The following is a 24,660-nucleotide window of genomic DNA, read 5'->3' as shown; positions in this document are numbered from 1 at the left end:
TTCATGGAGACCCCAGGCCATGTTTTCTGATGAGGCAAAGGGGAAAAGAGCTAGTGTTGGTTTCAAATTCTTTAATTCAGAAAACTGAAAATGTCTTCAGACTCTTCAGCTATTAATGGTCAAATAACTGTGTATCTAAAACCCTATATTGTCTGCTGTGCACTTTTCCCTCATCTTCTGGATGAGGATACTGAGGGTCAGAGAGTCACTTGGCCAAGCCCTCCCCGCTCGTGCAGAACTGGGTCTATCATCCAGATCAAATTCTAGACTTAGTGCTTTCAACCAGTACCCAGGGGTCCCAGTTACTGTAGTTTACTGCAGTTGCCACATGGATTGCCTGCTGTTGGTGGATGGTCCTTGTTCATTTACGCGGCTGAGGTCATCTGAGGAAATGTCTCCTGTTGGCAGGAGGAAGCATGTGGGTAGAAGAGGACAGACAAGAAGTGTCGGTGGGTGAGGCCACTGCTGAATCAACAATCCTTTATTTGGCAGCACTTGGTGTCAGGCAGTGTTTTAGCTGAACCAGATTCGGTTCCTCTCGGTAATTCACCATTAGGAGACAGATTCAAAAAGAATGTTACAGTTGACCCATCATCAGTGCACCCTGCACAGTCAAAAAATCTGCATAACTTCTGACACCCCCCACCCCCCAAACTCAACAGTACTGTTACACTAGTAACTTACTGCCTGCCGGAAGCCTCGCACATGTGTTTTGTGTGTTGTTTGTATGATACACTGTATTCCTACAATAAAATCAGCTAGAGGAAAGAAAGTGTTACTATGGAAGTCATAAGGAAGAGAAAATACAGTTATGGGCTCTACTGTATTTATCGAGGAAAGAAATCCATGCTTGAGTAGACCCAGTCCCTGCAAACCTGTGACATTCGAGGGTCAGCTGTGTAGGCGACAGTGAGGAAAGGGCAATGACAAGGCAGGGCATGGGGTGACGTCCTTACAAAGTGGGGGTCAGCCCTGCTCTGAGGATCCAGGGAAGGCTTCACCGGAGATCATCAAGCCCTCTCTCGAAAGGCAGCGGGAGTTCGATTCCCAGCGGAGGCAATGTCTCGCGCTGAAGTGAGGAGGTGCGGTGCGGTTCAGAGGCTGGTGGTCTTGGCGGGGAGGGGTGGAGTGGGGCTGGGAAGTTGCGGGCCGGGATTCCGGCCATTAGGCAAATGGGCCCAGATCACGAAGGGTTCCTTTTCCAGGCTAAGGAATTTGGACCACTATCTCTGATGAAGGAGACACTTCCAAGGATTTTAAACGGGAAAGCCACGTGTCTGCACAGGATCCTTTTTGTCTGTCCTGCCACGGTCTTTGCTGTCTCTCTGCACTGTTGGAGGCTGACCGCCATGGACAGCATCGGTCCGTCTGTCAGTTCCCTAGGATTGCCGTGAGAAAGTGTCACAAACCAAGTGGGTTATTCGTTCCCAGTTTTGGAGGCTGGAAGTCTGGAATCCGGGTGTCGGCAGGGTTGGTTCCCTTTGGAGTTTCTGCGGGAGAATCCGTTCATGCCGCTTCCCTAGCGGCCGTCTGGGGGAGCCTTGCGGGTGCGTCGCTCCAACCTCTGCCTGTCTTCACTTGGCATTTTCTACTACGTCTCTGTGTGTGTCGTCTTCTCCTTTTATAAGACACCAGTCATATGGGATCTAGCTCGCCCTGCTGCAGCATGAGCTCATCTTAAATTAATGACATTTACAAAGATCCTATTTCCGAATAAGGTAAGGTACCACAGGTTAGGACTTGAATGTATGTTTTTGAGGGAGACAATTCAATCTACAACAGTTGGCAACCTTGCCCTTTCCGTTTTGGTTGGGTTAGGCCATTGGGGAGCATGGGCCGGGGATGAGAGGGACAGAAGGAAATAAAGTTAGAGAATTTATTCCCAAGCTCTGTACTTTTGGGGTCACCACAAACTGCCTTCATCTGTCAGCTGAAGATCGTAACCCTTGAGAGGTGGCCCTCTCCACTCTCTCTCTTTCTCGTTCATCATTGTTTTCTCCTCTTGCCTCATTAGGCCCAGGAATGGTAAAAATATCTCAGTTACTAGCTGGGAGTATTTTATTATCCCTATGATTTCCCTACCCTCTTCCCAAACCGTTTGTAATAATCTCCGTGTCAGAATGTCCACAAATTACCTAATTTGAGCTTCATCTTATTCTTACCGAGATCTTGATGGCAATAATGACGCTATTTTTATTTTAGCATAGTTGCTTAGGTAGCAGAGTAGAATATGGATAGGAAAAGGAGGCACTGAGACTAGAGAGAAAGGACAGTACAGTAATTCAGGTAAGAAATGACCGGACCTGAGCTTGGATGAGAGCAGGTAAGACAGAGAGGAGAGGAGGGGGCACAGAGAACTGGAGATAGAATTAATGCGGCTGGGCACGACTCCCGTGATGACTGAGATTCGTCCTCACCAAATACGCATTAGGTAAGGGGAAATTCTGTGCTGTAGATGATCTCGTACTGGTTTCAAACAAAGTGAAGGTTTACAGATGAGTACAAGAGAGGCAAGTAGGATAGGTGCCCCCCAAACTTTTAAATAGTGTGACATGGAGGCAGGCTTGGTGGAATCAGGAACAATTCGAGTTTTTAAGGGTTTCAGTGTCCTGTCCCACTGGGTCAGGATGGCATTTCTGGCTCCATCCCATTTTCCAGGGCCCACGAGGCGGTATTGGTAAGGAGTGCATGGTCCAAAGAAAACTTCCCAGGCTAGTCTGGGATCCTTGAGGAACAGAAGAGGGACACTGGGCTTGGCGCCTATGCATGCAGCAAGGTCATCCAGGTACTGAATGAACTCAAGTTTGTCTTCACTGCTGTCTTTCATCACACCCCTGAGAGGAAAAAAGATGGACCATTTTCCATTTTCAAGTTATAAGTCACCCCTCCTCCCACCGTTTTACTTCTTCTTATCGGGGTCAAACCATGTTTGGGAATGTTTTTCTACATTGCAAAGGAAAAAAGTGAGAGGAGTTTATGTACAAAGGGTATTGGTGAGGATAATTCATTTTATTAAAGGGAATGGTAAAAGGAGGCCACTGGACAGGGGCTCCAGATCATGGTCTGGGTCGTTGAATTTGATATGAGGTAAAAATCTGGTCAGTCCAAATACAACAGTTGAATGAATGAACATGATCAGAAAGCATCGATATGGCCGCCTACTTTTTTATGTTAATTTTGAGTTGAGGCGGTCATCTGTGGTGTAACAGCCCTGAACATGATGCAGACCCGAGTACTGTATGTGAAAGTTTATTCCTACCTATTGCGGCTGTTAGTAAACTTTCATACTGTCCCTATGTCATTCATTCATTCATGTATTCTTTCGATAAATAAATATTAAGCGTCCATCCTGTGACAGGCACCATCCTAGGTGCTAGGGGGCCAGCAGCGAATAAAACAAAGTCCTTGTCATCAAAGAACTTACATTCTAGTGAGGAAATTAACAGCCAGGACGCCTGGGTGGCTCAGTGGGTTAAGCGTCTGCCTTCAGCTCAGGTCAGGATCCCAGGGTCCTGGGATTGAGCCCCGCATCGGGCTCCCTGCTCCGCGGGGAGCCTGTTTCTCGCTCTCCCGATGCTCTCCCCCTCCCCCACCCCCTTGTGCTCTTCTACTCTCACTTGCTCACATTCTCTCCCTCAAATAAATAGAATTAAAAAAAAATTACCACCCCCCCCCCGAGCCAAATAGATAGTCAGGTGGTCATAGGTATTATCAAGTAACGTAAAGGCAGGGAGGGGGACGAGGCACCGCAGGCACTGGCTGGGCTGCCGTGTTCAGGCAGTGTTGTCAGAGAAGGCTTCTCTCTTACGAGGTCGGTGTGAGCGCCGGGAGCTCTCTGGTGGGGAGAACATCCCGGGCAGAGGTTCTGAGGGGCTGTGCCTGGCATGTTTGCGGGCCAGCGAGGAGGCTGGGGCGACTGGAGGAGTGTGGGTGAGCTGGGGGGACGGACGGCGGCGGCCCAGAGCCAGCTGGAAGCTGTGGAGGGCCGCAGGCTCGCAGGGGAGTTTCTGGGAGTGAAATGGGAAGCAGTCGGAGGGCTCCGAACAGAAGAGCCGTCGGCGTTGCTCACTCCTGCTGCGGTATCAAGATCTGACTGTAGGACAGAGCGGACGCGGGGAGCAGAGCAGGGGCGACAGCCGGTGTCCTGGTGAGACATGACGGCGGCCTGGTCTGGGGTGGCTGTGGGGGTAGCTGGAAGGGTCTGGATTCTGGATTTGTTTGAAGGTAGGTGCTGGCGGTGTTTGCTGATGTGGGGTCCGAGAGAAAAAGAGGAGAAAAGGACGGCTCTGGGGCTCTCGGTGGACCGACTGGGATGAGGCGCCAGAGACGAGGGGAGAAGCGCCCACGAGCCCGCGGGCGAGATGCGTGGGCCAGGGATGGGGGCGAGCGTGCGTGCGTAGACACACTCTCGATTTGAGAGACCCCAGTGGTGCCCAAGTGGACATACCTGGAGGGACTTGGATTAGGAGTGGAATTCTGGGGGGAGAGACGGAAGCCACGCTGTACGATGGCATGTAAAGCCACAGGCCGGGACGAGGCCCCCGAGGGGTGAGTTAGAGGAGGTGAGAAGAGGTCTGAGGAGTCAGGCCGGGCTTCGCCGGTTGTCAGGAGCAAGGAGAAGACCCACCAGTAAATTCAGAGAAAGAGCAGCCCGAGAGGTAGGAGGAGAGCCAAGACACAGTGGAGTTCTGGGGGCCGGGGCACCCACGCCTGCCGTCTGCTGGGGGCCGGGCTCTGAGTTCTGCTGAGGTGACGTGGCGGGTGACCCCACGGACACATCTCAGGCCACAGATCTAGTTGGTAGAAGAGTTAAGTTTGAAAACATATTCTTCTGACTCTAGCGCAGTGACCTCCAGCCTGCCATAGTGCTTCTCTAGGAATGGGTTGCACGTGTGTGTGTGTGTGTGTGTGTGTGTGTGTGTGTAAGGAAATACCCTGGTAGGTTTTCCTGGAATGAGCTGCATGTCATGTCCTACCTTTCTATGAGCTGCTCCTTTTTAGTAGCCTCGGCCATCAACTTCTGGGATGGAGGTATCCGACAGAGTCCTGTGAGGACAATTGGAAACACATCAATGTCACCTGTACCTTTTCCTTCAAGCTCTCCCCGCCCCGTTTCTGTCCCCCCCACTGCTCTATCCTTAGGACATGTAACACTCAAAGCTCAGCCTGCAATTAGAGGTCATCTCCGGAGGCAAAGTCCTCCTCCAGACCCAGTCACAAGCGTCCTCTCCTGCCAGCACAACGAGGATGGACACCCTGTGGCCCCGCCCTCAGCGGCACCGGCTCCAGCTGCGTTCTCTGCCCGTGTCCCGTATATATTCATATACGATGTCTGTATTATGCAGTTTGTGTACACCTGTTTGTGTCCGTGCGTGTGAGACCCAGTCGCTGGTTCAGCGGAAATACTAGCAACGACCTTGTTTTTATAAGCCTGCCTGCCGGTGTCTGGGCCTCGCGGAGGCTCTGACTGCTCCAGTGGTGAGAAGCGGTGTCTCAGCCTCCCACCTACACGGTCTCAGGGTGCGCGCTCCGCTCTCCTGGCTGGGAGCCGAGTGCTGACCCAGAGCGTGGGGTCCCCGTGTACTTGAGCTAGCTCCGCCTTCACTCTGTGCGCTCCTTGTCCCTTGCATCACTTTATCCGGTGAAGAGTGGGCAGGACCTTCCTTGGCAGTTCCCGGATCGCCCCCGAGGCTCTCTGGAGAAGCCTGGGAGTACCCCGGGGCTGTGAGCTAATCGTGCTTCATTTCCAGTGCTATCATTCTGATAAGCGTTTTTGGGCTCATTATCAAACACTTAAAAAGCCCAAACAAAGTATCATCCCGTACTTAAGAGTCTTCTGTGGTTTCACTATAATCGAATAATGCTGTCAAAGCTCTTTAATTGGCCTTAAACAAAAATTTGTGATCATTTAATGGAAACATGTGGCATTGGATGTCTATTACATTTGTACAGTGTGATAAAAGTCGACACGCCTTAAGACTGCATTATGTGCTATTTGTAAATTATTGGTGATTGTTTTGATTCATGAAGGACCCACTTCTGCTAAAGGACAGCTGATTAGTTCAGTAGTGATTCCTGTTTTTATTTAAAAAATCACGCAAGTGCAGTTCTTTAAAATGCTTACTCATCTCAAACTTGCCCTGCTTTAGAGAGGTATGAAAATAACAGCCAGAGAAGAATGACGGCTGTCAATTAATAACCTTCACTGTGTGCCAAGCACGGTGCTGAGCGCGTGGCAGACATCCGTCCTACAACATTCTTGGGAAAGAGGTTTTATTATTCCTGTTGTTCTGTCCTGATGAAGGCTCTGAGCTTCAGAGAGGTCCTCACAAAGCTGATGAGTTTGAGTTGGGATCGGACCCCAGTAGTCCTGACTCCCATCATTTGTGCTCTTACAGTGAAAGTGGACAGTTTAGTGTCCAGTACCAAAAAAATTTTTTTAGGCATTTCTCAAAGGTTACTATCTCCTTAGAACTTAACTTTATTCACAGTGTGCATTAGTCCAATAACTTTCTTCAGAAGTGGTTCAAAATTCTACTTCTGGAAATAAATGATAAGATTAGAAGCAGGGGCACCTGGGTGGCTCAGTGGGTTAAAGCCTCTGCCTTAGGCTCAGGTCATGATTCCAGGCTTCTGGGATCGAGCCCCGCATCCGGCTCTCTGCTCCTCGGGGAGCCTGCTTCCTCCTCTCTCTCCACCTGCCTCTCTGCCTACTTGTGATCTCTGCCTGTCAAATAAAATCTTAAAAAAGAAAAAAAAAAGATTTAGAAGTAAGTAAAGCAGACTAGACTAGAGTAGAACAGAATAGGGGATCCCGAAGCTTCCGTAATTTCAGTGAATCTGAGAGATGGGATTATATGTTGTTGTCCAAATTTACTCCACCCAGAGAATCAGAAACCTTTTCTCCACTCTGTCGTGTTAGCGACACGAGCACACCCACCGGATAATATCACCCACAGGTGAAGTTAAGTATCCGTTAAACTCTTGATATTTTATATTACTTTAGCTTACATCTGTGCCGCTTGGGCTAAATCACAAGGCACTCATTTGAAGACTCAGATGGTCACACAGGGCTTTAAAAAGAGTCAAGTACCTTTGAATACTCTCGTGGCCCAGCGTGCTTGGAGCTCCGTGCCCGCCAAGATGGATCCTTTAAGGCTGATGAAGCCAATGAGAGCTAGCGTTGCTCTCTCTAGGTTTGAAGGAAAGACCCGCTTATATAGGAATATCTTCTTTGTACTGAGGCTTTTAAGAGGTTCTTCGAGAAAGGGAAAAGAAAATGTGTATCCTGTCGCGAAGATCACAATATCGATGTTTTCTTCCACGGTTCCGTCTTCAAAGAGAGCAGAGGTTTCTGTAAACTCCTTCACGCCGGTTTTCATGGTGACTGTCCCACAAAGGATACAGGTCGGCAGTTCGTCATTCACAATGAATTTTGGTATTTTCCTTTGACACAGAAGAGAAAATTATTCATTGTACTTAGGCCTATGAGATACCGGAGTGAACTCTTCATTTGGTCAACTGAAGGAAGAGTGTCTGTCAAGCATAGGGAGTGAATTGACCAATGTCTAGTTCAAAGTTGCCTCTCCAACTTTGTTGCAATAACACGTTTTGTCCTCTTACTTTCCGGTAGAAGGCATGTCAACAATGTTTACACCTATTCTTTCCTGCTTGGGGTTTAAAATTCTCTTGATACTAATTTCTGGAGCAATGCTTTCCTCGAAGCATCAGGATTGAGTAGGCAACAATCCATTTAATAATCATTTTTTGATCTCCCCTCACCCAGGCCTCAAAAAATTGACAAGAGGCAAAGAGGAAGTTACCAAGAAATTTTTGGATAAAAATAAAAAAATCTGAATCCATTTATGCTGACAAGTATTTTCATTATGAACATCATTCTGTCTAATCACAGCAGACATAATGTCTTTGTAAAATAGACATTTGGGGGCACCTGGGTGGCTCAGTCAGTTAAGTGACTGATTCTTGATTTGGGTTCACATCATGGTCTCAGGGTCATATGGTCATATGGTCATCCCAAAGTCATCTCATGGTCATCAGGGTCATATGGTCAACCCAAAGGGGGCTGTGGATCAGGCTGCAAAGTCGAGCCTGCTGGACAGTCTCTCCCTCCTTCTGCCTCTTTCTCCCTCCCCTGCTCACGCACGTCCACACACACTTTCTCACTCTCTCTCTCAAAAAAACACAAAAAACAAATCATCCATTGCCATTAATTTTCTTTATAAGTTGAGAGCTGTCTTACCAAAGAAAAATATTTGGGTCAAGCATAAAATAAAAGGCACCTTTAATGACCTTATATTCATTATATATAATGATATATAATGAATATTATAATATATAATGAATATATTATATATAATATATATATAAATATTCATTTCAATATTCATTTCTCTTGCAATGTGCAACTTTATAGAGATGTATATTAAAACATGTAATTCTAGGAATTCCTGTTGGAAATGCACCCTCTAATCATCTAGCCAGAGACAACATTGATGAAAAGTTATCTGTACTTTTGATGCTGTAAATATTCCATATGTACACCATAGCCATTCCAAAATTCCTGAAAGCCAATTTTAATTTCTTGATTTTTAAGCTTGAAATGAAAAGTTTTTATCTTCATTTTCTTCTAGCCTAATGAATTCCTACTTTTGTTACCAGACAGAGAATATTCCCATCTCAAGGACTGCTGTGGTACCTGATGGACATTGTCTTAATTAAGGAGCTAAGGGGGCGCCTGGGTGGCTCAGTGGGTTAAGCCTCTGTCTTCGGCTCAGGTCATGATCTCAGGGTCCTGGGATCAAGCCCCGCTTTGGGTTCTTTTGCTCAGCAGGGAGCCTGCCTCTCTGCCTACTTGTGATCTCTCTGTCAAATACGTAAATAACATCTAAAAAAGAATTAAGGAGCTAAGGTCAGAACAGAATAAACAAAGGCAGCATTATAATTATTGAAGATTTTGACTTCTGAATAAAAGAGAATGAAAAATAATTTTCCCATTAAATAAAAAAAATTTAAGTACCCCTTTGTAATACTTAATCCATAATTCTCATGGTTAAATCTTTTATTCAGTTGCCTCTGTTGAATCCAGTTTAGTACACGCGAGGGCAGAACTTGTGTGATAAAATTAAGGCATCTTCTTGTAATCACCATATTAAATGGGTAGCCCCCATCTGAAGAGCGGTGGAGAACCCAGGCACCAGTCCTGGTACTGAGAAGTACCTAAAAAGTAAGGCAGGATAAATATAGGGACATCGTCTTGTAGTATTTTTCCTTCCTGTGCTTCAAATGTTCTTATAACATCTGACCCTTTTTTTTTTTTAAAGTTTTTAATTTTAATTCCACTTAGTTAACCTACAGTGCTCTATTAGTTTTGGGTGCACAATATAGTGATGCAGCATTTCCATACAGTACCCAGCACCCATCGCAAGGGGTGCACACCTTCATCCCCAATACCTGTTTCACCCATCCCCCCATCCACTTCCCTCTGGGAACCACCAGTTTGTTCTTTATAGTTAGGAGTCTGTTTCTTGATTTGTCTCTCTTTTCCACTCTTATTTTTTTCCCCCATTGTTTGTTTGTTTGTTTCTTAAATTCCACATGTGGCTGAAATCATATGGTATTTGGCTTTTCCTGACTGACTCATTTTGCTTAGCCTTATACTCTCTAGCTCCATACGTGTTGCTGCAAATGGCAAGATTTCATTCCTAACATCTGTTCCTAACTGGTAGATTTGTACACAGATCTATAAATGACTTTCTGTTGTTGCCATTGTAGGTATGCACTATTCATCAGGCAGTTTTTTTCCCCATCTAAGTAATATCGAATTTAAAGTGATGTTTTGGGAGAGCTATTTTAATTGGGTTAAATCAAAATCTCTTCTTTCCAAATCGAATCACTGTCCTATAATTTATGTTAAAGTGGAACAGATTTCTAATTTGTGAATCTGTGCTTGGACTTTCTAAAATCATTAAATATACTTCGTGGCAGAGTAAAGGTTGCTTTTCTTTTAAAACAAATGTGGTCAGAAAAAACCTTCCCTTTTCTAACTTTATATGGGAGTTTTGCCAGAATCGCAGAGGGAAAGTGTAAAAGAAAGATAATTGGTCTGGGTGGAATGAATGGCCCATTTGGTCTTGTTTTTGAAACTGTTACCTCTGAAAAGTCCCTCCTGGTCTGACATCCGTGGCGTTTCCTAGCCCCCTCTTGGAGATGGTTCACTCCTGTAACTGGTGGAATTTTTCACTCATGCTACGTTCAGATGATTTAGCAACTGGCCAATGTGTTTGTCATCATGTCTGCCTCTCTCCAGACACCAGAAATGACAATGGGGTGAGGGCGTGAATTCACCCGGGGGTACCTGCGCTGCCGTCCGACTCAGCTCCACGGCCACGTCTCCTGCAGTGTTCCCAAGACCGATCACTAACACGCGTTTGCCTTGAAAGCCTTCTGGGCTCTTATACTCCTGACTGTGCAGGATCTGGCCTTTAAATTTATGAATACCTGAGGGGAAGGAGGGATCAGAAAATCAGAAGAATCTAAAGTTGTAATTCCCTAGGATGCAGGCATAGGGTCTGGAGGAAAAGGAAAGTTCCAGAAATACGTCCGTCTTCTGCTCCTGCTGCTCACTGAAGCAAGCAGAAGCAGCACACCATCTCCCTCTCCACCGGATTCTGGGAGCCCAGGTACAGACTGAGCACGACCTGCAGGAGACTGACAAATGCGGGAGAATTCGTATGCCGCGCGAGTGCTCCCTTCGAAAGCAGTTACTTGGGGGGACTCGAGCTCACGGCAAACAAACCTCTCACGCACGATCCTGAACAGTGTAAGCAAGACTTAGACTGTATTTTACCCAACAGATATAGTCTGTAAGAATATGGCTTGTGTATATAACATATTTACAAACTGAATTTTAATTTATTTACAGTTTTCCACAAGAAATTTTGTGGCAAGTTCTCTTATACATAAAGTAATTCTTTTTGTGGTTTAGGCTTGCTACTTCTACTTAATGCTTATTTTACTTTATTCTTTATGATATGCTTAATGCTTTATTATACCCTATGCTTATTTATACTCCATTCTTATATTATTTATGTTTGGGTTACTACCAATCTTTCTAGTTCCGAACACTCTGTTAATAGCAGGACCATGATTATGGTATTGATGAACATGAGAAGGGATCTCAGAATATCTCTTGGTTCATTTTTGGTAACTATCTTCTTGGCATCTAGAAAAAAAGACATAAAGCATGGATTTGTGTAAATGAAGACTGGGAGTACCAGGAAGTAGAGGTGTTTGCAGTGGTGGCTGCAGCCATGGGAATTCCGAGGCGGCAGAAGAACAAGAGGGATGGGGTCAGTGACCGTCAGACCCACAGGTGGGTGAGACGAAGGTCTGACAAGGAACCTGAAAGGGAAGCTTTCAAGTACTTCTGAAATTTTAAAATAAAAAGATGAAACTGGGGGTGTCTGGGGAGTACAGCTGGTTCAGCGTCTGACTCTTGGTTTCAGTGCAGGTTTTCTTAGGGTTGTGAGATCGAGCCCCGCATCTGGCTCCACGCTTGGAAGGGAGGCTAAGACTCTCTCTCTCTCTATCTCTGCCCCTCCCCCCACTCTCGCTCTAAAATAAATAGAAATAGGGAAGCTTGAGTGGCTCAGTCAGTTAAGTGACTGACTTCGGCTCACGTCATGATTGCCGGGTCCTGGGATCAAGTCCTGTGTCAGGCTCCTTGCTCAGCGGGGAACCTGCTTCTCCCTCTGCCTGCTGCTCTCCCTCTCTCTCTGACAGATAAATAAATAAAATCTTAAAGAAATAAAATAAGTAGAAATAAATCTTAAAAATAAAAAAATGAAACTGTCTCCCAGAATACATCATTCTCCTATCATACAATGATTGATTCATGTACTTAATAACATTTATTGCATCGGTAATATGTGTAATGCAATATTTTAATTGGATTCTTTGCCTCCTAAGGCCCCCAAAGCTGGAAGCTGAATACAGTCCTGGCCATATTCCAAGGGATGTGTTAAGCCCACTGTGCAGAATTTGCAAAGAATGTGTACGCAGATCCATTTTGGGATCCCTAGCCCCCTCACTCACTTTGGGGGATTGGAGTCGAAGTAGCCGGGAGTTGGAAGTGGGAGAATTTCAGGAAAGGACGTAGAGTGCTGTGGCGTTTTTTGTCCCTGGGACATGAAGGCAGGTTGGAGGGGCTGCAAAGAGACCACTGTGAGACCTTGACCCTTGGAGTCTATGAAGCTCGGGGCCTGGGGTTTGACCCAAACTTGACAGGCTGTGGCTGAGCTTGCCTGCAAGTGCGCCCAGCTGTCCTGAGTTCTTCCTCCCCAGTTCAACATTAGTCTTAAAACTACTTGTGAAAGATCCGTGGTGATTAGTGAAAAGCAGAAAAGGCTTTTTTTTTTTTTTTGAGACTTTTTTGAAGATTTAATTTAAAAATTTTTGAAAGATTTTATCCATTTGACAGAGAGAGACACAGCAAGAGAGGGAACATAAGCAGGGGGAGTGGGAGAGGGAGAAGCAGGCTCCCCGCTGAATGGGGAGCCCGATGCGGGGCTTGATCCCAGGACCCTGAGATCATGACCTGAGCCAAAGGCAGATGCTTAACAACTGAGCCACTCAGGTGCCCCACCAATATTTTATTAAAGAATTTTTTCTATTATTTGTCAGAGAGAGAGCACAAGCCAGAGGAGGAGCAGGCTCCCCGCTCGGTGGAGAGCCTGATGCCGGGCTCGATCCCAGGACTCCAAGATCATGACCTGAACTGAAGGCAGATGATTAACCAACTGAGCCACCCTGACGACCCACCAGAAAAGCCATCTTAAAAAGAGTAACCTTAGGGTGCCTGGGTGGCTCAGTGAGTTAAAGCCTCTGCCTTCGGCTCATTTCCTGTCCCCTGGATTGCCTACAGCCCCTCCCCTTTCCCTATTAAGATGGTATGTAAACTCTCAAATCTCATAGCTTTTTTTGGTATTTATTATTTTCTATGATACTCCCGGATTGGTATTAAAAATTAATAAATCTGTATACCTTTCTCCCTGTTAATCTGCCTATCAAGCTGAGGAAGGTAGAATGAAAGTCTTTTTTTCCTTACAAAACAGAACTGCGCATTTTGCCATACATATACGCAAAATGGGGGTCTTTTTTTTTTTTGACAATTCACCCACAGTTTTTTTTTTTTTTTTAAGATTTTATTTATTTGAGAGAGAGTGAGAGAGAGAGAGTGAGCAAGCGAGCATGAGAACAGGGTGAGGAGCAGAGGGGGAAGCAGGCTCCCTGTTGACAGGGAGTCCGACGTGGGGCTCTATCCCAGGGTCCTGAGATCATGACCTGAGCCAAAGCAGATGCCGCTTAATAACTGAGCCATCCAGGCACCCTATTTATTAATTTTTAAGGAGGCTCCCCATGCAACGTGGGACTTGAACTCATGACCTTGAGATCAAGGGTCGCACACTCCACTGACTAAGCCAGCCAGGTGCCCGAGAGCTGGGAATTAAAATGCAAGTATTCTGATGCAAGATCCCGGACTTTTAACGTCCAGGTTATGTCCCACTACCTTCCCCTGTCTCTCTTCCAGTATCACTCTGTCATCGCTTTGTGCACAGTAAATTGCATCACTATTACTCAAAGAATGAATTCACGCTACGGTTTAGCAGGAAGTTCTACCCTTTACCAAAAAAATCTTAATGAACTGTGGTCAGCCAGGGACCTCCAGAGTTATTCTCTCAAGTCAGATTTGTAATAATCCTCCTGGAGATGGGAGTTACTCATCCCTGTCTTTATAGGTAAATCCACTCAGCTTAGAAAGGCTAAGTGATTTGCTTAAGGCCATATAATTAATAAGTGCCAGAGACAGGATTTAAATTCTGGTTTTATGACTCCCATTTGTGCTACCTTTCAAGCTGTTTTTCTCCCTCAAATGACTTAAGGGATTGAGTTTGCTCCGGAAATAGCAAGTAATTATATTTAATTTGGTACCAGTAATCCCCCCCCCACACGCCATTTCTTTTTCTGCAAAAGAGCAGGCAGAATTCTTTCATACCAACACCCTGAGCTAAGTCCCACTGAGCCCTCTGTTCAGGGTCCTGTGCTGGGCACTCCATGGCTAGCAGCTAGCTGATTTCATCCTCAAGCAACCCTAGGAAGAAAGTGCTGAGTGTTTCATTTTCCATGGGAGAAAGAAGGACTTCGGACACACGGTTTGCCCGGTGCCAAAGAAGTCAGAGGCATTGCCTGAACCTAGGTTGCCCATGGTAACCAGGCCAAAGAAGTCAGAGGCATTGCCTGAACCTAGGTTGCCCATGGTAACCAGGGGGCAAGGCTGCCTCTGCTGGACAGTGGAAATGACTCTAAGGCTTTAGTTTCCATGAGAATCACATTGCTGGGGGAGTTTGTTAAACATTGGGATTCCAGGGGCCCACTTCTGGAGGTTGTTACTCTGTAAATGCCACACAAACTTGCCTTTAAAATAAGCATCTCAGGTCTTGGCAGTGGTTAGGAAACCCCGAGCCGTGGTCATAGCCCACAGCTATCATCACACTAGTTCTTTTCTTTCAGGCTGTTTTCATAAGGCTGTTTGGTAACTAATTTCATTCAATAATCTCATATTAAACATAAACTATTGTCATGGAAAATGACCTCAAGGTTCAGCTTTCATTTTAACTGTATTTTGCTTTCTCTGTCTCATGCCCGTGTATGGGGGGGAGCGCCAGGGAGTGGAGAACTGGGGACTATTGAGCACTTGTGGATCCACGTCCCCTCACTTGGGGACATTTAATGCCAGATAATAAATGCATCATTCGATGCCAAGGAAATGCAACATTCAGGGGAAAGAAGTTTTCAGACAACTGGGCAATTTAACACAGAAACATCAAACATTTTTTTTTTTTTAACAGAAGTCTTTCTGAAGGTAATTATCTATTTTACGTCCTAAAAGTAGAACACACTGATAATTTAAAGTCATCCTTATAATCTTCAATTATTGCATCGTCTTCTTATTCAGTGACACCCTCAAAATCTGCCGAGGGGCACGGGACTTAGTTTGCCTTGTCACTAAATGTCTCTTTCTTCATCTCATACTTACTGCCCTAATGTTCTGGTTTGGGAAATCACAGCAACTGTCTTAGGGGAAGGATGACCAGGCCTTTGAATTCCATTTACAATGCTCACAAAGCTAAAGACATTTATGAGTAACTGATCACACACAATTAGGCATTCACATCCCTCATCTGTAACTCTGATATGCGGTTGGAGAGTCCGTCTTACACAACTTCTGCATGGGGAGAGGAATGTGCAACTCGGGTCCGTGTTACCCGCCCTGGGGCTCCCCCCTGGGACATAGGAGGACCTCGAACTCTGAAGTGGGATGGGTGCCGAGACAGGAGTTGAAACAGAGGGCTGAGTAGTTCTGAGTCTGCGGGCATCACACGTCTCTTAGGAAGCAGCTTCTTCTGAACAGCTCTCAGAGGTTCGTACTAGTTCCCAGGAGGTCACAAGTCACAGTGGCAGGAGCTACTGTTGGTGGAGAGCTCACTAAGTGGTCTGTCCTCTGCTGAGTATTTTACGTGGATGGTTTCACTGGATTCTCAGGACCGCTGTATGAGACGGAGTCCCTGGGCGAAGTTTACCCAAGGTTATGCAACTAGTGCTGGGATGTGGTCTGGGCTGCTGACTTCAGAACTTTGTTCCTAAGTAGTAAGCTAAAGGTCACGTCTCCAGGGCCATTGCCCGGAGGGAACTGTAGCAGATCAGGACTCCTTGGAAACCTTCCACTATGTCCCTCAGCAACATTCCGCATTCTGGGAACACAAAGAAAATTGGGGTATCTGTCCTGGGGTCCTCCTGTCACAAATCCTTTTAGAGTCTGGTCATAATCATAGACCTTCTCAGGAAGAGTCTCTGAAATCGGAATGTGTGAATTCCTTTTCCATAATCTGGGTTTGGGGCAAAAGAGAAGAGCACGCCGATACATCTGATTTAATCATTTCTTCCCCAGAGGTCATTAACATATAGAAATGTTTGCTCTTGAAATGATCTCAGACTACCGTGTGATTCTGTCTTATGTTAGCCCAGTCTCTTCCCTCGGAACCAGCTCTTCCGGGTGACACGCTTTAAACTGCCACACGGATTCCCCACGGCTCAGTTCTTGGCTGATCTTTTGCAGTAGCAACTTTTAGTCAGAGTCCAAGTGGAACTAAGGGTAAACCGAGCCAAACCTGACAAGACACTCCCTTCCAAACACACCAGTGCTCTGGCACTCGTAACACACCTCCCCACGGAACCTTCGTTACGAGAGCTGGTTCTATAGTTCTTCAGTGCCGTGTCGTTGTTCATTTAGGCTCCAGGCTTGTTTCAAGTCTGAAGCCCAACCACTATTCACACCATTGCTTCTCTGCAAAATTATGCAGAGCCTCGCTCGATCCCTAAAACATTTGTTTAAAGTAGGAGATTTTGTTAATTTGAGATTACATTTGTAAGATTTACATTTCTTTTTTTTTTTTTATTGGCTCAGGTTTGCAAGCTTTCTTCTTCACCCTCGTCCTTAAACGTTCTTTCAGTTCCTTAATGAAGTTTCAAAACTTCACTTCCTCCATTGTCTTTAAAGCCACTTCTAAGTGACAGAAGAGTAGCTGCTACATTTTCATCCTCCTCATTTGAACTCTAAACATGGCGATCTGCCAATCGTGACGACCACGGCTTTGCACTATGCGGATCCACTTACACATGGATTTTTCTCAATAAATACCACCCAGCACTGCAAATGTACTTTTTTCTCTTCCTTGAGGTCTCCTTAATCACGCTTTCTTTTCTCTAACTTATTGTAAAAATATAGTATATAATACACCTACAGAATATGTGTGAACTGACTGTTCATACTATTAATAAGGCTTCTAGCCAACAGCAGGCCATCAGTAAAGGTTTTTGGGGCAAGTCAAAAGTTACACGGGGATTTTTGACTAAGGGGATCAGTGTCCCTAACCCCCGAGATGCTCAAAGGTCGATTGTACATTAAAAAAAAAAAATGAGCTGTTAGAGTCAAAAGCATTTCCAAAAGGAATTTCTAAAACTCCATTGTGGCGATGGCTTTGGCAATAAGAGATGTATGGATTATTATTGTGGGGACCATTTTGAAGGGTGAAAATATTTCCTGGGATCTATACTTGCTGCTCTGTTCTTTAAAAACAAATCTGTCAGGTTTTTTAATACTCTCACTTCCTTTAAGTTATTGAATTACGGATCACTACTGATTCAAATGACCTGTAATTCAGTGACAAAATTCAAAAGCTTGTATTTTTTTTTAAATGACCCACAAGCCTTATGTGATCATTGAACTTGAATCAGACAGCCATGTTAAAGCTTCTGTAATAGCAGCATTTATATTAATAAGTAAATAAGAAGACCTCTCCATAGTTCTTTACACCTTGCAAAGTTATTTTGCACACTGCATTTCTGCAGGTGAACATAGAGTTGTCTCTAGTCATTAGGAATTATTTTCAGTTACAAATAAATGACTTTTTCTAGAAGAGCCCAGAAGAGTAGACATGGTCTCAGGTAGAAATGACTCACCAGGAAAGGACTCCAAGGGTAAACGGGGATTCGGGTAATGTCCGGTGCAAACCATGACAGCATCAAAGACAGCTCGTTCCTGCTTCCCCTCTGTCTCTGTGACAACATCCCACCGGCCAGTTTCGGAGAAGTCTGGACGCTTTGTCACACTGCGCACCGTGGTCTGAAAGTAGCAGACAACACTCACTTTCTTTCTTTTGATATTTTTTTATATTTTTAAAAATATTTATTTATTTGACACAGATAGAGAGATCACAAGCAGGCAGAGAGGCAGGCAGAGAGGGAGGAGGAAGCGGGCTCCCCGCCGAGCAGAGAATCGGATGCTGGACTCCATCCCAAGACCCTGGGATCATGACCTGAGCCGAAGGCAGCGGCTTTAACCCACTGAGCCACCCGGGCGTCCCCACTCACTTTCTGTCAGTCACCTTGGGACCTCATGTAATGGCTGGTATGGTAACCATGCTCATGGGCCAAGCCCATCTCAGGGTAAGAGGTCTGTCAATATTAGTTGATCTCCCCAATAAAAAAATTAAGTAACTTGTAAAAGTCTCAAAAGCAGTCCTACATGGTAGGCCCCAAAACATTTGCATTTCTTCCCTGGAAGGAGGAAACATTTAGTTCTTATTTCCAGCGGGAAGGAGATAAGCTACAATACCGAATGCATCTGGAAAATGTGGGAACAGTTTTGGCTCATCATAGTTTCTGCAGTTCAGATTCCTAGTCATTTCTTCCCAGCACATTTCATGAACTAAATTTGTTTCTTCTTTCCTCTCAAAGGAAAAAAATCTCTAAATTTCACCCTGAATAAGAATTTGGATTCAGGGGCGCCTGGGTGGCTCAGTGGGTTAAGCCGCTGCCTTCGGCTCAGGTCATGATCCCAGGGTCCTGGGATCGAGTCCCGCATCGGGCTCTCTGCTCGGCAGGGAGCCTGCTTCCTTCTCTCTCTCTCTGCCTGCCTCTCAGTGTACTTGTAATTTCTCTCTGTCAAATAAATAAATAAAATCTTTAAAAAAAAAAAAAAAAAGAATTTGGATTCAGAAGAGGAATCAGGAAAGTGTATGTCTTAGTGATTTATTTGAGCAAAAATGAGAAATAGGAGAAGTGAGGAGTCTTTATCATCTGCCTTATTCATACAGAGAGAAAAAATAAAAATCAGGAATAAGTTTACTTAGGATGCCCTTTCCGTTAGCTTGCTGAGTGGGCAGCCCCCATTAGTAACCTTTCCGTAAGCCACGTTGTCTTACCCTAAACCGAATGTATCTCAGAAGGTCAAAGTGCTCAGCAAATTCTTGGAGATAGGCCCAAAATTTTCCTTGGTTCATGAAATTGGGATAATCTTCTTGGAAGGGGAAGTTGCTATAACATGACATTTCTTTGCAGACGTTCGTCACTAATGACCTGTAGACCCTGGTCATCCCATCTTTAGAAGTTTCCTGTGGTGAAACACAGTTAGCTAGATGGGGTGTGGGAGGCAGGAAGAAAAGAGATGCCACTTGTAATTCCAAAGAGTTTCAGGAAAACAGCATTAGAACGCCATGCTATAGTTGTCAGAAATCATTGGTGGGACTGGAATTATTAAACACCGTATATTTCTCACACTACAAAGAAGTTAACAAAATTTAGATTTAGTAGGCCTCCAAGACTAACACTGCCTTTCAGTGATTCCATAACCACGGGGCCTACAGTCTGCCTGGCTTATTGTTTTCTTCTTCTTTTGCCGTCCTCAAACTCTCCAGTCATGAGGAACCTCGTCCTCTTGCCTTGGCTCACAGAACGCCTCACTGATTTTTGTATTTATTGTCTAGGTATATTTTCTTTTTCTTGTTTTTAGATTTCTTTCTTTAGAGAGAGCGAGCGTGCACGTGCCAGTGGGGGGAGGGGCAGAGGGAAAGGGAGAGAGAATCCGAAGCGGACTTTGTGCTCGGGGTGGAGCCCGATACGGGCTCAATCCCAGGACCCTGGGATCGTGACTGGAGCCGAAGTGGGAGTCAAATTCTTAACTGACTGAGCCATCCAGGCACTCATTTTCTTCCTTCCTTCCTTCCTTTCTTTCTTTCTTTTTTTAACTCAATATTATTTTCTAAAAATTTTCTCTATTATTTTAGAGTTGGGGAAGAAAACCAAACCAACTGTGGGGTCAAGTAGCAGAAGGTACACAAACCAGACCGTCTTTTCTTTCCATACGACATTTGGTGGCTCGATCAGGGTCACAGTCCATTGGAAAAACCTTCCCCCCAGCACACTGTAATCCTAGGGTTGTGACCACACCTGCTTACACACATTTGCTTATTCCATTTCCTTCACCATCTGCCAAAGACTGGCAGAGGCCGCCTCCTCCATGAAGACTTCCCTCCCTCCCTCAGAGAGTTTGAAGTGCTCTCCTCGACCTTCAGCTCCCACTGAACGTTGCTTTTCTCTTACCCCTGCAGCATCCAGTTCTCAGACCTTCTGTCTCCTGACACTTTAGGTCCCACCAACAGGAGGGAAGCCTAGGTCCCTGCTGAGGCAGCTGGTATTAAAGCCACTTCCAGCCCCTACTTCTGTTGCTCAAGTCACCTAACAGCTGGACTAGCCCTAGGTGTATCCCCCCAGGGTGCCCATTCCACTCCTTAGAAGGACTAATCAGTGCCTTGGCTCTTTATATTGTGATAAGGCGAAAGCTCCCAGACCTCCCACCCCCACCTGCCAGGGTCTGGATTCTTGCCTCACTCCTGCCAATTCTCTTCCCAAAGACCTGAATAATCCTGTGGGCTGGAGCTCACTCCCTGAAGCCAGCTTCCATCCTTCCAAAAGCCTCATCTGCTCAGTATTCACCAATGCCACTCCCCTAACCTAGGTGACACTGTTACTTTGTCTCAAAGTGTCCATGGTCTAGAAATCACGTAACTGCCAACACCGTGTGTGGTGAATCAGATGGAACTCTTCCTTCCTCCCTCTTCCGACTGGCCTTGCCCTGCGGAGTCCGCAGGTTCATCACCTGTCAGACCGCAGGAGGCGGTCTGGTGTCAGCTGCACACGGGCTGTGATGTTGTAGTGAGCTGCTTTCTTACGTGATCACCAAGGTAGGCTGAGGCCACCATGCCAGAGCAGGGACAAAGCCGACAGCCAGTTTAGGACTGATGGGTGTGGGAGGATACAAGTACGCACAGTGAACTTCCAGAGTCCCCCGATGTCGTTAGTTCTCTCAAAGCAGGTGGGCTCCAGGTCCTCATCCAAGCAGCACTTGATGGAGGACAGGCCACTCACACCGGCTCCAATCACTGCCACTCGCTTGGCCATGGTACTCTGTTGGAGGAAGGCCGGGCTGAGCGACAAGACTGGAAGGAACCTCCTGTCATAGAACTCTTGGAGTGGTCTGCACACCCTCTCTGAGCTGAGGCAGATTCACATTTTGGTTGAAAATGAAATCAGACTCTGGAAATCAGAGTGTTTGGCTTAAATCTTAGCACCACTCACTAATATAGTGTGAGCTCGGGCTAGCTCTTAATCTTCTCTGGGCCTCAGTTTTCTGTTAGTATGAAAAGGAATGGAAATAATAATAATATCTTAAATATTTGTTATGAAGTTAAATGATTGATATGTAGGAAGGACTGTGGAGGTGTGTCTCCTACACAGTAAGTGCTCACTTAAATTCAGTTCTTGGGGGGCGCCTGGGTGGCTCAGTGGGTTAAGCCACTGCCTTCGGCTCGGGTCATGATCCCAGGGTCCTGGGATCGAGTCCCGCATCGGGCTCTCTGCTCATCAGGGAGCCTGCTTCTCTCTCTCTCTCTCTCTGCCTACTTGTGGTCTCGGTCAAATAAATAAATAAAATCTTTAAAAAAATAAATTCAGTTCTTGATGTTAACTACTATAGTCAGGACCTTGATCCTGTTGAGACTTTATTTGTTTTTGTTTAATTTTTAAACATTTTTTATTTTACTACTATTATTATTTTTTAATTTTTATTTAAGTAGGCTCCATGCTCAACATGGGGTTTGAACTTGTGACCCCGAGATTAAGAGTTGCTGTTCCACTGAGACAGCCAGGTGCTCCTCTGGATGTTAGATGCCCTCCATAGTAGATGCTCTCCTTTGCTATTATCTCGTCGTTCTAGACCCTAGGACCCGTGGGTAGCAAAACGGTTAGTTTTTCTTCAAAACATCTAGAGTCCTGAAGAATAGCTAGTCAAGGGTCATCTCCTGCCATATATCAAAGATACTCCACGAATTAAGGGCGGGTCTTAATCTTGCACAGAGGCAATAAAAGATGGACCATAATATAGAACAAAGTCCTCAAGGAGAGTTCTATGGGACATTCTAGGTGAGGTCTTGTGGAAAGTAGAGACTGCGGGTGGTGTGTCACAGGGATTTATAACCAGTTTTTCTTGGTATTCTAATTCGGGCTTCTGCAAATATCAACACAGCTCTCATAGTGACGGATGGACTAACCACTCAAGCGAATTCCAACAAATCAGCTATGTTGAAGAATTGTCCGAGTTTTAAATTACTTATTTAATTAATTATTTACTTATTTGTCAAATTATTTAATTACTTATTTAAATTATTTATTTAAACTTATTTAAATTGCTTATTTGTAAATTACTTAGACAAAAATGCCTAGCACCAGATATCAGGGTTCATTCCCTACCGCCCCATTTGTCTCCCCCTCTTCCTCTTTCTCCTAGAAAAGACAAAATTAACCAGCAAGTTTGCCTCTCACCAGTAGGCATAGGTACCTGTGGTTTCCTTTGGGTTGAGGAGTCGGATTTCTAGACCGTTTTTAATCGGAAATAAGTGGCCTCCACCAATAACAACACTGGAGTTTTCAGGCCACTAGGCAGAAACCCGAAGTTGGTAGCTCTCAGCTGTGCTTTCTTTGCAATAGTAAGGCCGAAGACGGTGGCTCACGGAACTGGTCAAGTGCAAAACGGGCCACCGTAGACAGACTGGAAGCAAATTCATTCATTCAGCAGGTGAGCCCTGGGCACCTCTAAGTGCAGTCACTGAGCCAAGGGTGGGGGACCCACAGACGACGACCCAGTAACTAAGTAATAGTAATAAAAAACAGAAACAGACTGTCCACAAGGAGATGCCGCCGTGTGCAGAGAGGCGGACGCCTGTGGGGTCACGTCCCCGCAGCAGCGCTGCGCTCCGGGTAGGCCGCTGGCTGCGCCGGCCGCCCGGAGGCCGAGACACCCAGAAGGGCCGTGTTTCTCGAGGTGGAAACACCTTGCCCTTTACACACCAGCTTAAGAGGCGGTGCAGGCAGCAAAAACGAACTGGGAACTTACGCCTCTTAAAGTTACACAACGCTTGCAGATTATGAACTTCTGAGTGAGGGCAAACATTTAAAAAAGCACTGAGGGAGGTTGTAAGTGAATCGGGAACCGGAAGATGTGGGTTCTAGTGCTCGCTCTGCCTCTAGCCAGTGTATATATGTAAACAAGATTCTTTTCCCCTGTGCGGTTGTTCCCACGTGTGTAAAACAGAGGTTTCTAGTAGCTTTCCCTTCCAGCCCAAGAGAATTGTTTTTACGCCCGAATGCCAAGTATTTGGTACCAAAATAGGTGTGAACTGAAAGGCAGGAGAGATACTGCAGGCCCGGAGGGCTGGGGCGGGGATTGGGGACGTAAGGTGTGTGTAAGCTCTTCCTACACTAGAAAGGTGCTAGCAGTGTAGGTCCTCGGTGGTGCTAGCAGTGTAGGTCCCCGGTGGCTCCAAGCTTGCTTATGACGAGTCCCGTGCTAGAGATGAGCCCTGAACTCCTGAACTGCACTTTGAATGACATGAAAACCCCATCCCATTCCTGCCAGACCAGAAAACGTAGGAATTGTTCTTGAGACGTGGAGAGACGTGGGTGATTTGCAAATCATGCGATGGTTGTGATGATGATTTATTTAAATTTGGGATCTCATCTGTTGATACTTCTTATCAGCACCCACTTATTTTGTCATACTATTTCCTATTACCAAACTGTGGAAAATTTGATGTTTCCCAATGCCTGGCACTACTATCTCATCTGTCAGAGGAAACCAGAGGTGAGAAGAGAATTAGAGAAAGTCTCGTGATTCTGTTATTCCCACGACACCTTTCTTTCGGATAGGTTCTCCCTACAACCTAACTTTGTCTCCTTATAATACTCCTTTGCCTTCTGACTTTCTCCTTAATTCTGTTACTTGAACCCTAATCGAGAGGCTCCTGAAGAAGAGAATCACATTCATCCTGAAGGAATGCACTCACCGAGGAGAATATTTATCCTCTGCAGAAGCAGTTTCTGGAAAACTCGCCCCATTTAAAAAAAAAAAAAAAAAAAAAGGCAACACCAAGAAGAATAATCCAGGACACTTACCTTGTAGGGACAGAGCAGCCACTCTGGCAAATTACTTCTCAAAGCAAATAGACAAAGACAGTGTTTGCCTTAAAATTTTTTTTTGAAACAAACTCTTTGTTCTGAGAGGAAAACAAAGGAAAGCGGACTTTGATCGAGTGGTCTCAGAGTGGAAAACCACTTGCCTTCACAGTCATCCTGGTGACAGCAGAAGGTGTCCCCTGCGCACTGAAGACACAAAGTTATGTAGGGCGGGAGCGGGATACTTCCGTAATCACGGGGGAGGGCTAAATGACGAGTCGGAATCCCGGCTTTGGATTCGAAGAACGGAAACTACTTTTGCCCCTTGTCCCCACCCTCCGGGGCGTCACAGTTCCGGCAAAGCCCAAACCTCAGGGAAAGCTTGTTAAGTGGCTGCTCTCCTCGTGGTGGCCTTTAGAGGGTGCCAGAGTCACCGCCAACGTCACAGCCCGTCCTGAGCAGTTCTGGCTGCCCCCTCTTTTGCATGGTTAGTCCCTTGAGCCATCATAGGAGCGGTGCAAAGGAGATCATAACTTAGGTGACTGTCACCTCATCAGTTCTTTCATGTCTAGAGCTCTCTCACCCCAGAAATAGGCTTTTAAAATCCAGAGCTTATAAGGGATTTAAGCAGCATCATCCTTTTGGAAAGGGTGAGCAGAGGGAACTGGTAAAATGAGATCGAGAAAGCATAAAATTAGTTTTAAATATTAGCCTAGGGCACCATAAAAAAGAATA

General features: G+C 45.6%; 1 protein-coding gene across 3 annotated transcripts; it reads right to left on the bottom strand.

The window, feature by feature from the left end:
- Positions 1–463: 463 nt before the first annotated feature.
- FMO4 (flavin containing dimethylaniline monoxygenase 4) lies at positions 464–24,195 on the bottom strand. 3 transcript variants are annotated; one of them, XM_004756698.3, is made up of 9 exons: positions 23,926–24,193; positions 20,746–20,883; positions 18,843–19,031; positions 17,599–17,761; positions 10,376–10,518; positions 9,038–9,237; positions 7,094–7,446; positions 4,977–5,046; positions 464–2,834 (listed from the first exon to the last, which is right to left on the bottom strand). In XM_004756698.3, the coding sequence occupies exons 2-9, from the start codon at positions 20,875–20,877 to the stop codon at positions 2,414–2,416; spliced, it is 1,671 nt and encodes a 556-aa protein (XP_004756755.1). In that variant the 5' UTR covers positions 20,878–20,883; positions 23,926–24,193; the 3' UTR covers positions 464–2,413. The 3 variants fall into 3 exon arrangements, with proteins under 3 accessions (XP_004756755.1, XP_044940526.1, XP_004756756.1); XM_045084591.1 differs by lacking the exon at positions 18,843–19,031 and having other exon boundaries at positions 23,926–24,195; XM_004756699.3 differs by lacking the exon at positions 20,746–20,883 and having other exon boundaries at positions 23,926–24,194.
- Positions 24,196–24,660: the final 465 nt, after the last annotated feature.

Source organism: Mustela putorius, unplaced genomic scaffold (genome assembly GCF_011764305.1).
Source record: "Mustela putorius furo isolate JIRA1106 unplaced genomic scaffold, ASM1176430v1.1 tig00000785_pilon_pilon_pilon, whole genome shotgun sequence".
NCBI lineage: Eukaryota > Metazoa > Chordata > Mammalia > Carnivora > Mustelidae > Mustela > Mustela putorius.
Note: the sequence above shows the minus strand (reverse complement) of the source record. Positions and strands in the feature narration are given on the sequence as shown.

Excerpts from the sequence above, each read along its gene's own strand:
- FMO4 (XM_004756698.3), bottom strand. The coding sequence starts at position 20,877 with ATGGCCAAGCGAGTGGCAGTGATTGGAGCCGGTGTGAGTGGCCTGTCC. Across the intron at positions 10,519-17,598 it reads ACCCTTGGAGTCCTTTCCTG|GTATTCATAAATTTAAAGGC; the intron begins GTGAGTCATTTC and ends CCTTCCCCTCAG. Across the intron at positions 5,047-7,093 it reads GGCCACGAGAGTATTCAAAG|GACTCTGTCGGATACCTCCA; the intron begins GTACTTGACTCT and ends TTGTCCTCACAG.